The 14,021-nt window shown below is 44.5% G+C and overlaps 1 protein-coding gene across 6 annotated transcripts in view; it reads right to left on the bottom strand.

Moving 5' to 3' along the window:
- The window catches only part of macf1a (microtubule actin crosslinking factor 1a), a 163,196-nt gene that overhangs the window by 49,071 nt on the left and 100,104 nt on the right, over window positions 1-14,021 (bottom strand). For all 6 annotated transcript variants that reach the window (XM_029513794.1, XM_029513796.1, XM_029513793.1 and 3 more), the window contains 19 exons: window positions 12,989-13,180; window positions 12,731-12,904; window positions 12,358-12,481; window positions 12,055-12,254; window positions 11,647-11,964; window positions 11,339-11,505; window positions 9,896-10,052; window positions 9,711-9,822; window positions 9,044-9,103; window positions 8,398-8,636; window positions 7,993-8,122; window positions 6,807-7,006; window positions 6,243-6,470; window positions 5,871-6,147; window positions 4,967-5,565; window positions 4,657-4,845; window positions 4,366-4,572; window positions 2,638-2,955; window positions 2,325-2,507 (listed from right to left, as the gene is read on the bottom strand). In XM_029513794.1, coding sequence (XP_029369654.1) covers window positions 2,325-2,507; window positions 2,638-2,955; window positions 4,366-4,572; window positions 4,657-4,845; window positions 4,967-5,565; window positions 5,871-6,147; window positions 6,243-6,470; window positions 6,807-7,006; window positions 7,993-8,122; window positions 8,398-8,636; window positions 9,044-9,103; window positions 9,711-9,822; window positions 9,896-10,052; window positions 11,339-11,505; window positions 11,647-11,964; window positions 12,055-12,254; window positions 12,358-12,481; window positions 12,731-12,904; window positions 12,989-13,180 — 4,074 coding nt within the window. The remainder of the gene's footprint in view (window positions 1-2,324; window positions 2,508-2,637; window positions 2,956-4,365; window positions 4,573-4,656; window positions 4,846-4,966; window positions 5,566-5,870; window positions 6,148-6,242; window positions 6,471-6,806; window positions 7,007-7,992; window positions 8,123-8,397; window positions 8,637-9,043; window positions 9,104-9,710; window positions 9,823-9,895; window positions 10,053-11,338; window positions 11,506-11,646; window positions 11,965-12,054; window positions 12,255-12,357; window positions 12,482-12,730; window positions 12,905-12,988; window positions 13,181-14,021) is intronic.

Consider the following 14,021-nt stretch of genomic DNA (forward strand, 5'->3'; position numbering starts at 1 on the left):
CAAGCGTATTCACAGCTCTCCCTGTCTCTCTGAATCCCTCTCTCCCTCCTCTCCATCTCCACTGTCTGCTCTGCCACATACACACTCGACTTGCTCTCATTAAAAGACCTGTGAGGGGGAAGGAGAGAAGGAGAGACCCAGAAACAGGAGACAGACTATGGAAGAAACAAGCAGACAGAGGTTAGTAGGACAAGAAGGAGCTGTAAGGGCAAGTTAGTTGTTGTTGTTGATAATCGAATGGAGAGAAAAGGGATGAGAGTAGGAATGAAAAAGTGGGAACAAGAAGAAAGTGAAACAGAAGCAACTGTGTCTCATTAAATGGAAAAAATAAAATGAATTAAAATTCTCCTTGATCCACCCACACATCTTAACAACAGCGGAGACGACCACTCTTCAGAGAATGAGCAGGAGTCCTTCTAAATTTTTCAAATGCAAGAAAATGATGAGTGCTCATATGGCATGAATCATCAATCTTTCTCAAAAAAAAAAAAGGATAACCTTCTTGGAGCATCAGCAGATGGGTGAAAATGGTTAAGTGTGCTGCTTATGCGTGGGATTGGTGCATACTTCTCCTGGGCTCTCACATACTTGCGTAGTTTTCCCAAGTGGACAGGATATTACATCACAGCAAGAAAATGCGCACTTTAATGATAGTAGTCACACTGAAAGAGCGGTCTGTACAAACCATGAAACAAGCAGCAACCATGAAACGCAATAAAACACAATGGATGCCAGCGAAGCACATTCCAGAGGTCAGTTCCTATACACTTCTACACTTAAATCTAGAAAGGAGGTACAGTCTTTTTCTGACTTAATGCTAAAATATCACAAGAATGAAACAATAGCTGAGTAATAATACACACAATGACTGTGTTAACTGGATTTATTCATTATGATTGTCTATTTTACACAAATATATCAGAATTTCTTTTTCTCCTTCATTCTTTGCCAATTTTAAATCCAAGCATAAACTTGCAAAACATACCAAAGACTTTCTAAACAGAGACTTCCTGTAGTGGGATCCACTGATACAAATATGAGGCATCTCCTTGTCCAGAGTTTATTTGCCAGTAGCTCACACTTGTCTTAAACAAATAGCCAACTTCATTTTTGTTTCTGACTCCAGGCGTTACTCATCCCAGCTCGTCCGATGTGAGGATTTGCTGCTTCTCTCCATTTCACATTAATGTTACTTGAAAATTTGCAGCTACGGCAACAACTGACTCTGGAAATGCTAATCCAAGAATTTTTCTCAAAAAAGGGTTATTAAAAGACCAATCAATACTGATAAAAGTTATTACTTTGATTCATTTGACTGGCCGAATACATATTGTAACAATACAGTTAATTTCTAAAACTGTTCTGAACAACAAGAAACAAAATACTTCTTAATGTAATGAAAACTGCACATAGAACAACTCAGTGCTACAAGAAGATTACCACATCAAAGGAACGCGCCTTCAAATGCCATCTTGTATTTTACAATGACTAGCAACTGCTGAAGGCAAATCAAACAAGTGTTGCTCCCCATAAGAGAAGAGGAAAAAAAAAAGATGTGTGATTTGCTTTAGTATCTAATTAAGATCATCATCCATCACCACAATGACAAGGCAAACCAGTTCAAAACGCTGGACGGGTGGGGCCTAAACATCGTGAACAAAGACAGAAGGCTTGTGTGTCGGTGGGAAACATTGGGGAAAACGCAGAGAGCATCATAACTGTCCTTTGGGGGAGGGGGATGCATGATTCAGCAGAAGCATGTCAGGCATTTCAAAGAGATGCATGACTCAACTAATTACCCTGACTCCTCACACACACAACGGAAGTCCCACATGCTCTCACACAGACACACACAGAGCCCTACTGCGTGGTCTCGGGAGGTATGAGTGGAAATGATGGAGCGGACCTACTCACAGGCTCGGTAAAAAATGTCACTACTCATCTCTCTCACACGGATCAAACTGAGCAAGAAGAACAGACTCAACAAGAAATGAACAAATCAGACCTTTGCCTTCTGAACTCGGCATTTTTCTTTCCTTTTCTCACACTACCAAGCGGATTATCAAATTGCCAAAGGTTATAGCTAACCCATGTGTTCATACACACTGCACAGGTATGTACTGCACTGCATGACAAAGTCAAACCAAATAAAATTATAAAGAGAGGAAATAAAGAACTATGAGGATCCCTTGCTGGTTAGACGTCAACCAGATGCTCAACACCTACAGTTACAATTGCTTTACAAAAGTACCACCACTTCAAACACACAGCACACTCACAACATACTCATGTAAATAACCAGCAATAACAGAAATCCATCCTACCTTGAACTCCTGCAGCTGCTGTTTGATCATCTCCACCTCTGTGCCAACGATGCCCTGTGTATTCAGCCCCTCTTCGGCCCTTCCCAGAAGGCTTTGCAGCTCACCCACCAGCCTGTAGAACTCACGAACCCTTCCAGCAGCATCCTCAATCTGGTCTAACCTGGCCTGGCCGCGCTCACTCAGCTAGCAAAAAGAGAAACAAATAATCAGAAACCAGGCTAAACCAACAGATTTTGAGAGTGCAGCGAGGGATGGTCTGTTCTTTCAGCTGACGACACACGTGCATTAAAAAAAAAAAAAAATATAACCTCACCTTGCCAGCTTGGCGGCTCAGAGCTTCAGTCTCCCGCCTTAGAGCCAGGAGGTCGGGGGACGAGCCCTCTCGGCGCAGCATGGTGGTGCACTCTGACGCATGACCCTCTAGCTCCGTCCTCAGGTTGGCCAGACGGGACAGGAAACCCTTCAGGGCATCCGCCTGAGAGGCCAGGGAGTCTGCATCTCGTCCCACAGGGCTGAGGGAGTCCAGTTCATCGTCAAGGTCGGCAAGGCGTGAGAAGACATCGCGCACGTGTGACTGGACCTCTCCGACGCCCTGCAGACGAGACTCCAAAGAGGAGCAGCAATGTTCGATCTGATGGAGGAAGATGTAGAGAGGTGTACAGAGGAAAAACACAAAAGTCAAGTTTGTGCATCACAACTCAAAACCACAAAATCAATACTGCTGCTGAAGGATGTTCACTTTACTCAGTGTACTATGTCTGATAGGAAAAAGCTTCTAATCAAGGTGTTGGACCCAATGAAAATGAGACACCACATCAAAGATGAAACATTTCAGAGCAAAGTGGATCAATAAAACCATAACCAAATAAAACTATGCATTTATTTATTGATAGTGAAGGAAAGCGATGATATTTTGTCAAAGACTGTCATCTCAACACAAATTAATCATAAAAATAGGAGCTGGTGTGGTAATATTTTCTCTACACATCACTAGAAAAGAACTGTGTGCAACCAAAACAGGAAATGATGCAACACGACAGCAAGTAAAAATAGTTTGTCAGTGTAGGTGCAGAAAAGAGACAATAGACAATAGTGTTATCTAAGAGAAGGCTGATGTGCATCATCTCCTGCAGCAGATCAATATCTCAGAAAGAGAAATAGAACATCTCAGTGCAGAGCAGTGAACCCGGATGGTTTTGACATACAGGTAGAACTCCTGTGGTGTGTGTGCCCTTAAATGGAACATTTGGAAGCTGAATTGCACAAATTAGATTTAACAATGTGGGTGCTGAAGTCTCAGCAGTCAGGTTTACATTTCAAACTGTGATTAAGTGTTGAATGTTCATAATGCCCATATATGACTGCTGGAACTTTAATAGTCAACTGACAGCAATGGTTGCTCTGCTCTCTCTCAGCTCACTGCCCCCCCCCCCCCCCACACACACACACAAACACACACACTTGATGTGACACCTTTTCGCACAGTGACCCTCAGTATAAATAGTTCCTATGGTTGTACAACATCTCTTCACTCCAGATTGCATAAATTGTCACGGCTGCTGTTATGACTCATTCTGTCTTCTCAGGTCCTGCTGTTTTTCCACAGCTGGCTGCTGGATGGCCAACCCCTCAGCGCTTTAATACACAGATCAAGCATATTTTGGACAATGACTGGCTTTCAGTGGCAAAGTCTGATGAAGTTTGGGAGGAGGAAGTGAAGAAAAAATAAAGATAAATAAATCTGCTATAAAGTGTCCACACTAAACTACAAAGAAATACCAGCCTTAACAAACATACCCTGAATCTCATCTGTGTTTTCTGTCAAATCATACTGAACAACCAGTAATTCCTCAAATAACAGACGATTATTGTCAAGGGAGAAAATCTGGCAGAACGTTTTTGAAGATAACTATTTGAGGAAAGTTTGATGTCCTCTTATGTTAAAGACTAGCAGTTAATCTCTGCGGTTTTTATAGTTAAAGCGCTGTAACACTGAAATGTATTATTAGCTACACATCTGCAGGTCCTGACAAAAACTCACATTGCCAGTGACGTCATCATATTCTTTCTCTGTCGCTTTCGCCTGGTCCTGAAGTCTCTGCGCCCCCTCAGCGCTGCCTCCTGGTGTCTGAGGTGCATCCTGCACCAGCCCCTGGGCCAGGTCTCTGAGGTAGACCACCTGAGGCTGCAGGGACCTCAGGTTCTCCTGCTGACTTCTCAGCCGCTCCAGACTCTTGACACTGCATGCCTGAATGGTAGAGATCAAAAGTGAGTGCCTTTGCTGGAATGATTCAGAAACACTTTGTCTTCAGTATATAACTTCAGTATATACCTGAGGTCCCAGAGCCTCCTGGACTTCTATCTGGTGCTTGGCTGCCTCCAACCTCCTCTCCACAGCCTGTCTGCCCTCTTCAAACTCCTTCAGGCGGCCTGCCAGTTCCTCCAGCTGGGAGGTGCGGTTATGGAGCCTCTCTCCCAGTCCATCCACCCTGCGGTTTAGTTGGGCCTTCTCATCTCGTACCTACAGGGTAATATCAGTTTCTTTTAAATGACTAACAATGCACACTTTCTAGATCCACCAACACTCGCAGCAAAAACAAAATCAATGTGTTTCCTCAGTAAAAATGAGAGCAGGTATTCACCTCTTCTTCCCCAATGCAGCACTGTTCCAGCAGCTGATCAGCTGCAGTATTGAAGGCCTCAAGGAGAGGCTGTCGCCTCTCCAGGTCCAGAGACAGACCCCGGGCCCTTTGTAAGGCTTCGTCCAGGGCAGATGAGTCCAGTGATGGCTGGATCTCTCCATCCTTCTCTTCACAGTCTGATAACCATGGTATCAACTCTGTCTTGTGCTGCTGGTAGGTTTCTGCCTTGCTCAGAGTGTTTTTCAGTCGGCTCTCGCGGTCTGAGATTCTTTGGTTCAACTTCTCCCAGTCCTGTTTCAAGGAGCCCAGGTGAGACTGAAGGGCAGACCGCTCATCTCCACCTGCTGGGAGAGTGGCGAGAAGCGACGCCCCCTCAGCCTGAATCAGCTCGTAGGAACCTCGCTGACTTGCAATACCACGCTGGAGCTCATCTGTCTGTGCCAGCAGGGAGCGAATGGCCGCTGGCTGGCAAGGCAAAGCGTCAGAGGATGATTCTCTATGATCTGCCTGTTTGTCAAGCCAGGAGCGCAGCTCATCAAACATCTGCTGGAACTGCTGGGTGGATGACAGGGCAGCCTGGAGCTGAGACAGACCATCAGCTAGTGGAAAGAAAGCAGAGCACAAGGGATTTACAAATATAAACACTGAAAAATACTTTTAAACAAAAAGACACAAGGAAGACTTTTTGTTGTATTTATTTCAGTGGATTAATTCCTGATGTTTTGTTATAATCAAAACAATATATTCATTACTGCTAGAAAGGGATTAAGTGAAACTTATCCGGTTTATTTATTGAAGTAAAAAAAAAAAAAAAAAACATACTAGAACACTTACAGACATCTGGGTCATATTAAGACCGACTATAAAGTACATTTACCAAAAAAACCAAGGAAACCACACAAACCTGCACGCTCCTCCAGACTCTTCAGCGGCCCGCTGACGCTCTCCAGTCGTTTACTCAGCTCTTCCTTCAGGTAGGGCTCGGCTACAATGGTGCTCAGCTCCTGGCAGAGCTTCTCAGCCTCAGCCAGCTCAGTCCGCCGTCTCTCAAGCTCTGAGCGGATCTCTCCAGTTTCCTGCAGGCGGCGTTTCAGCGCCTCGGGCTGGGCACTCAGTGAGGCCTGAGCATCCAGCCTCTCGCTCAGAGCAGAAACACTGGAGGAGAGTTCTCTTAACAAAGCCTGAACAGGAGAGGAGGTGGGTTAGAAAATGTTCCTGTCATGATGATGATGTACGTGAAGTTATTCAAACATCACTTTCACTGGACTAAACTGACCTGGTAGCGCTCACTGGTTCCTTGGGCCTGGTCGATGTGGTTTGACCTTTGAGTCAGTCGGTCTGTCAGGTCTCCCCACTGCTGGGAGATCGAGCCCAGCTCGGTCCGCACCTCTGCCAGGTCCTTAGGGTCCTGAGCGGATTCACAAGTCTGGGAGAGAATGCCCTCCGCAGACTGGGTCAGCTGGTCGAACTGTGGCCGCCTGGTCTCAAACTCACGCAGCATGAACTAAAGGAGGAGACGTATAAGAAAAGTGAAACCCACGAAATGTTTCCATTTGACATTCTGGCATCACCATCCGTTTGTGATGGAGTGATTTTAACATAAATGTTGCATCATTTATGTCTCATGGAGGTGAAGGTTGCATCATCAACGTTCATAACTGAAATTAGTTTCAAAATAGAAGAAATCAATCCATTAAAATAACAGAGTATTTACTGAACTGCGGGTCAATTTTGTTCATTTTTCTACATTTCTTCTTTTGCTGGATTTTGTATGATGATTATGGCTTCGTCTGCTCTGATCACACTTAAACTGATTCTGTTTTCACTCTCTGCCACATACCTGTACTTGTTGTTTCTGTGTGTTGAGCATGTTGGGGTCGATGCTCAGGGGTCCCAACACGCTCATCATCAGCTCCTTCTCCCTCAGCCACGGACCAAGCTGATTGGCTGCTGATGCAAAGCTTCCCAGCCTATCGGCACACGCCTCAAGCTCAGTCTGCCGCTGGGCTGCAGTCTGATTGGCTGTCTGCCACCGGCAGTCTGGGAAAATAAACCCATAGAAGCAGGAGTGAGACAACAAGCCGCAAAACAATGTTGGTAAATGTCTAATTACTACAGTATATATTGTTTTTGTGTTTTCTGTATGAGTTTTTCTGTCTAGTTCATCAGTTTCCTGCTTCCTACATTTAGACCTGAATCAATGTGAAGAACACTGACACAACAATAAGACATATTTCTGCCTCTGTCCATCCTCGTACCTCTTCTTTCTCTTTCTCCCTCTCTGACTCATGTCCTGGGCATCCACCAACGTGTGTGTGTGTGTGTGTGTGTGCGCGCGCGCGTGTGTTTTCAGCAGTCTACATGGCTCTGAGAAGACATTATGAAATAAGAAATATTAAGGCCTCCTTCTTGGATTTCACCTTAAATATTTCTGTCTCCGTTACCTCATACCAGACCCTGGTAAAAATATCAAGTATGCAAGCGAACAAATGTCTTTGACAGGAACACCTCCCACTCTCTCCCTGGATAATATTGATCTCAGTTTCTATTTTTTAGAGGAATTATCACACATTCTGAAGCACTGTGCCACTTCTGCATAGTTTTCAAAAACAGGCCTCAGTAAAAACTTCCTGTTCTAAGTTTCTGTAGGTCTAATTATTTTTTCACTCCTGCGTTTCTGCAGCAACATCCACCTCTGCACAATTTTACGGAAAACCCAAAAGAAACTCTTCATGTTAAGTCCTCGAGGCAGTATCCACTCTCTTTCTCTCTTACTTTCACCTTTTGTATTGTTACTAACACGACTGCCCAAGATTCTTACACAATATTCTTTTTTTCATAATGTCTCTCCCCACACAGGCTTTTCAACTTCTAAACTCTGTACTATAAGTCTTGTGTAGTATTCCACGTCCTTCTCTGTTCTCCAGCAGGACAATATCTCGTCCTTCCAGCATTGAGAAGGGCTTTGTCCCAACACCTTGCCATATGCCCTGCTATATGTTTTTGTTGTCATCAGCAACATGTACCTATCTCTTGTAGCTGTTGTTTCCAGCTGTCTGCTTCTGGAGAGTCAGGATTGTCAGCAATAAGCTTCTTCAATGTGCTCTTCAGCTCCTCTACCTTGCCAGAGTGCTCAGCCAGCTCGGAGAGCAGGGCCTGGGGAGGAAATGGAAAAAGACCATGTTATATTAAAGCTGAAATTCAAACATACAACATCTTTTAAACAAGCCAGGAACACCATAAATCTGATGTTGTGATGTTTGAATTTAGCCATAGAAGCAGAAAAGATGATGGTGGTACTTCTGGCACCAGCTCCTGTAAAAGTCCAAACTAAAAAAATGGATGACATTAAAAATTTAAGTACTGAGGAAATTTAAGAATGAAGAAATGTGATTTCACTGCACGGTGTCCAGTGTTCCCCTTCCCTTTACCTTGTTCTCCTGGGCCTGGGCGCGCACTGCCTCAGGTTTGGAGGGAGAGGCGGTCTGTCCCTGTTTCAGGCTGTGCTCTTTGTTTGTCAGCCAGCTCTTCAGCTCCTCTGTACCCTGCCGGGCCTTCTGCCTCAGCTCCAATGAGGCTTGCTGACGACCGAGATGTTCTTTCAACTCTCCACCCAGTGTCTCATATCGAGTGTTCACATCGGACACGGCCACCTGGAGCTCTGTCAGGTCTGACGGCAAAACAGAGAGAAAAGGCAATAACTTAACAGCCTTAAGTGGTAGCAAAGAGTTGCATAAATTAGTTAATTAGCCATCTATTAGAATAGTTGTAATGTATTGGAGCAGGATGACTGAGCTGTTATTAGGTTACAGCATTTGGGTGAGGTCAGCTGAGATAAAGAGGGCTGGTAAAATCTTGCTGTTGCATCAGAAACAAACAACAAAAAGGACAAATTTGCCATAAACGGATGTTTTACATGGACAGAAAGCTGACAGAGACATAACTGCATCAGACACAGAAAAACAGGCTAATCTTGCCGATCGAGTACCTTAAATAACTGTTGTTTGATTAAGTTTACTATGAAGGTGGATTTTCAGGCGGCATTAATGAGGAAAGAGAGCTGGACGAAGCGCTCACCTTTGCAGGTGTGAATGCCATTAACACTGCTGGGGCCTGAGCCATTGATTTGAGGAGCACCTGGGAGAGAGACACACACCTGACTGTGACAGAGGCTCTACAACACACTCATGCAAGCGTAGACACACAACCAAACAGGGCTGCTGTTGTTCCAATGGGTAAAACATTAATATATTTACTTTAGTTTATAAGTTCTGACACAAGAATGTAACATCGATAAATCATAAAATTTTATTTAATACATGGAGCTCCGTGAGAGAAACACAGACGCTGGACAAAAGCCATGGAAACACATGACAGAAGTCTTAACAGACAATTCATGGATACATGCTAAAATTTCATGGTCAAATTCCTTTCAGTGATGTGGCTTTGCTCTGATCCAAACCTCACAACCTTTTCACAACATTTTCTTTTCCCTACTTCTAATCTGACATTTCCTTCTGCCTCGCCCAAAGACAGACAACGAACATAAAGTACACTCGTGTACCAAATTCTGACATGAGAACTAACCCTGGTTACTTAAAAAGGAATTCACAGTTCTGCAATAGTGGCTTCTAACCACATCATCTGTAAATCTCACCTACGTTGCTGTGGAAAATGAGTCATTTAAACTGTAGTGAAGTGTGAGGATTGATTTGTTTGGTGGTGTTTCCATCCTTGCTCTTACCAGTTTTAGTCTGAGGAGCGGTGATGTCGATGATGAGGGACTCCAGCTCTGAGCCCGTTTTGTTCAGCTCCTGAACCCTGGATCCCTGTGACTCCCAGTCATTTAACAAGTCCTGGAGAGACATTTACCTTTAAGAACATGTCTGACCACTTGGCTCTTGTTGGTTCATGTTTTGACAAACGCACCTTGAGCTGCTGCACTCTTCTCTGGAGGCCCTCTGTGTTGAGGTTGGCCTCTTTGGGTAGAAGCTGGTCCTGCGCCGTCTGAAGCCACCTGAGGAGGGACCCAGAGAGGCCACGGAACTGAAGCAGCTGCTGCTCACAGGCCTGGATGGCAGCAAACCTGTGTGAGAAACAGGGACAGATGATGAGAAGCAGCGACAGGGGATAATTAAGAATAAAGAATAGAAAGGAAATGTGGAAGGAGAGGAAAGCAGAGAAAATTCACCGTCAGTTCTAAGATTTCTCTGAAGCAGTTTTTTCAGTATATTCTCTTGGAAAAGAAACACACCAAGCACCATTGACACAGCACACTCAAGGTCTACACTGGCCCCGAGGCAGCATTAACACAGCCTTGACCTGTCTGTTTGCATTCGATCTGTCTCATGTTATGGCTGGTAAAGTGCTGACTGCCGTAGACAAAACAGCTCTGAGAAGTTGTCTGGCATTGAGCAGTATCATTATCAAGCTGCTATTTTCTCCCCCTCAGGTTTCGGAGCTGGGTGTTATCCGAGAGGCCCGTTTATAGGATGGACAATGAGCCATGTCCACTCTGCTTATATTAGCACCCAGGCCTACTCATCAGCTCACACTGGACACACAGATACACTACACACATGCTGCAGGTCACACTTGGAAGGCAACTGCTATGAAACATCATACAACACAGTAAATAACCCCCCTACATCACGTAAGGCGTGTTTTATGACTGTTCTCACCCATAAAATTACAACGATAAGAACCCATGACGCCCATTTAAATTATGGATGATTGGTTTGCTATCTGAGCAGGTCATTTTTACATATATCCATTACACAGCCTTTATTGGTTGTTTTATGTGACTGGCTCGACAAACTTAAGTATAATCCAATAAACCTAAACCAGGCTGATGGTATTTATAAATTCCCAGCCCCCTGCTGACAGGCTTCAAGTGTGGCTATTCACTGATACGACATCAAACAGGGTAGGCATGGCAACTGGTGCTCTGTGAAGGCTACAAATTTAGAAAACAAATTTTGGAAATGCCAGCAGCACACTCTGTTCTGCGGAGCTAGTCACTTTTTTTTTTTTTTTAAGTAGGCCTGTGTCTCAGCCCATCTTGATTTTTGTAAGGCTGATCCCATCCAGCTCTGACAGTTTGCTGGCAGACTATAAGGATTTGACTCCTGTTAAACTTTAACATCATATGGGACAAAGAAATACAAAATGACAACAGAGTTTTCACAGCTTTGTATCTGGAGCCCCCCTGTGTATTTCATGGGGAACTGCACAACTGGCAAAAAAAGGAAGTAAAAGTAAAGCTGAACATCCCAGGGACTTTTCTTATTAATCTTTGTCGATAAGAATCCAAGGGGAGGCCTGTGAGATGAGTCTTAGTTATCAGCTCATGTTATCTGTTAACATTTTTACCTTTTGTTGACATTGGCCTCCAGTTGGGTGAACTCATCAGACACCCCTTTGACATTATCCAATAAGCTCTGAGTATTGCTGAAGGTGTCTGACTGACTCAGCTCTGTGCCGAGGCCGCAGAAGGACTTAAGCTGGCCAGCTTCCTGCTCCAGCTCTGACCTGACCTCCTGAGAAAAGATGCACAGGACAAAAATGCTGAATAGACACTATAGGACAGTATAACTAATCATCTAACACTGTTTTGGGCTTTAAGCATGAAAAATGACGCCATGCTGCAGATGACTAAATAATTCAGATCCTCTGCTGACCTCAATGGTTTGTCTGTAGTCATCCATGCTGCGGTCTGGCTGGCCCACCAGGCTGAGAGCCTTCAGTCGGGTCTGAGTGAAGACCTGGAGGTCAGTGCCCAGCCGCTCGTAGCTCTCCAGTCTGGGTAACAACCCTTTGAGCTCAGCCTCTCTCTCTGCCTGGCTGGCTTGTGCTGCAGTGTAGTGATGAGTCAGTTCGTCCAGAGCGCCCTGGAGGCCTGAGGCTGTGGAAGCATCAGAGCTCTGAAGGAGTTTGGAAACAGAGTCCCGTGTTGCTTCCACGCTGCCCTGCCTGGAGAGCAGCTCCTGCCGAAGTTTCTGAAAAAGGAAAAAGAAAAGATAGAATTTCAAAAATGGAGGGCCCTTTTGTGCATGCAGCATTTTTCCTCCAGTAACGGTCCTACCAACCTGATTTTGGGTAAGGGCGTCTTGCACAGCCTGTGCAGTGGGCTCCACTGCTCCAGGTTTCACAACCAGCTGGTCCAGCCAGCTGAGCAGACCCTTCAGGCCCTCCTGGACACTGACAGACTGGGCCACAGCTGTCTGAAGCTGCTCAGCCCGCTCAGAGACCGAAGCAGAGAGAGAGCCAAATCTCTTCTCCAAACCATCTTAATAAAAGAGGAAAAAATGTTGTTCTAAGAACTTCTTTCTCATACCCCCCCATGAAGGATCAGCTTGATTAGAACTAGAAGGGACAACTTGGCCAGTTACCTGCAGCACAGAGGATGTCCACAGCTTTCAAAGAGGGAGACTCATCAGTGCTGACCAGATCTCTTCCTGCTCTCTTCACCTTCTCCAGCTGTACTGACCGCTCTGCCAGTTCATCCTGCAGCAGCTGAGGACACAGGACACACTTTCAATCAAAATCAAATAATTCTACAAATGACAAAAATATTTCAAACTCAGACAAGGTTCATACTGTCCTTTCTACTCTTTTTCCAGACTGAAGTTAAACTTTCAGGTCAGTACTCCACATGATCCCACAGATATTAAAGATGATGATGACATTTCCCATTCCTTTGAAATTAGCCTGTCTGCTGCTCTCACTATGTGTTGGGTTGTTTTTAATTTTAGAGTTTCTCACCTGCACTTGTCTCAGCGTGTTCTGCAGGTTCTGTGGGTCTGTGTCTCCGGTCGGCTTGGCTATGCTTTGGTTCTGTTCCTGAGTGCTGAGCCAGGAGTGGAGGGAGACAACTTCATCCTGGTGCTGCTGGTATCTCTCCAGCAGGCTGGACAAACGACCACCCAACTCTGATGACTGCACACCAATGAAAATGTCAAGACAGTGAGAAAGAAGTGATTCAACTTTACAACAATTCAGAAGTATTTTAGTGTCACTTACCTTGGTGTGTAGGGTTGTGTATCTGTGGTTAGCATCCTGTAGCTTGTCAGTTACTAGCTGCTTGGTGCTTTCCAGAGCTGGGTCTGAACCACCAACCTGTTCCAGGGCCCCTTGAACAGAGTCCAGAACTTTCTGGCCAGAGATGGAGACGAAACGCAGGTCGGCTTTGTGGCAAATCACTTCCTCGGCAAGCTGGAGATACAGATACATTTATAGGTTCAGCGGGTTCAATTGCTACCAGAGAAAAAATTACATTTGAATAAAAACCAAAAGCTTGTGTTAAATGGAAAATCACAATCAGGACCAACAGGTTTCTGGTTCAAATTCTATGATTACTGGGAAAAATATAAGGAAACCACAGAATACATTGTTAACGTGATACAAAGGGATCTTAACAAGTAAACTTATCCCAAACTGGTTCTATGGAGTTTCCCTGAATTTGTGATTGTGATTGTAAATCAGAACTTTCCAGGTCATGGATGGATGAATGGAAATGCAGCATGGAAAGGCAATCTTCCACGGACGATTAAAGGAAAAGAAGGCATAGTTTCACATTATGTGTTTTTTTATCTAGGACGAGATGCTGTGAGCGATATTCCTCAGTTCATTCACTTTACTTCAAAGCAGCCAAAATCAGGCTTGGACAATATAATCTCAGACCAGCAGTCACAGAGCGACCTTCAGCAGCTGCATGCAAAAAGTAACAGAAGCGTGGGTTGCTCCAAGTTTTGTTGTAAAATGTTTGTGTGTGCTGAATGCTGTTTTTTTTTTTTTTTTTTTTTTTAAAAAGCATTAAGAATCCAATCATTTTGATGCCTGCAGCATTTACTGCTGAGTAAGTTATTCTCCAGGACTGCACCCTGGCTTACTAATTTCCTTTCCGTATTTGCTGTTACTGTCTTTGACTGTAAGTCAATGGCAATGCTCCATCTGCAGATCTAAACTACAGCTGGTTTTACTTTCAAGGAAGTACCACATGTTGGCATGTTTAGAACTAGGTTGAGGTTACTGGATATCTTTCGATAGTGGAGAA

The sequence above is a fragment of the Echeneis naucrates genome, chromosome 11, assembly GCF_900963305.1.
Source record: "Echeneis naucrates chromosome 11, fEcheNa1.1, whole genome shotgun sequence".
NCBI lineage: Eukaryota > Metazoa > Chordata > Actinopteri > Carangiformes > Echeneidae > Echeneis > Echeneis naucrates.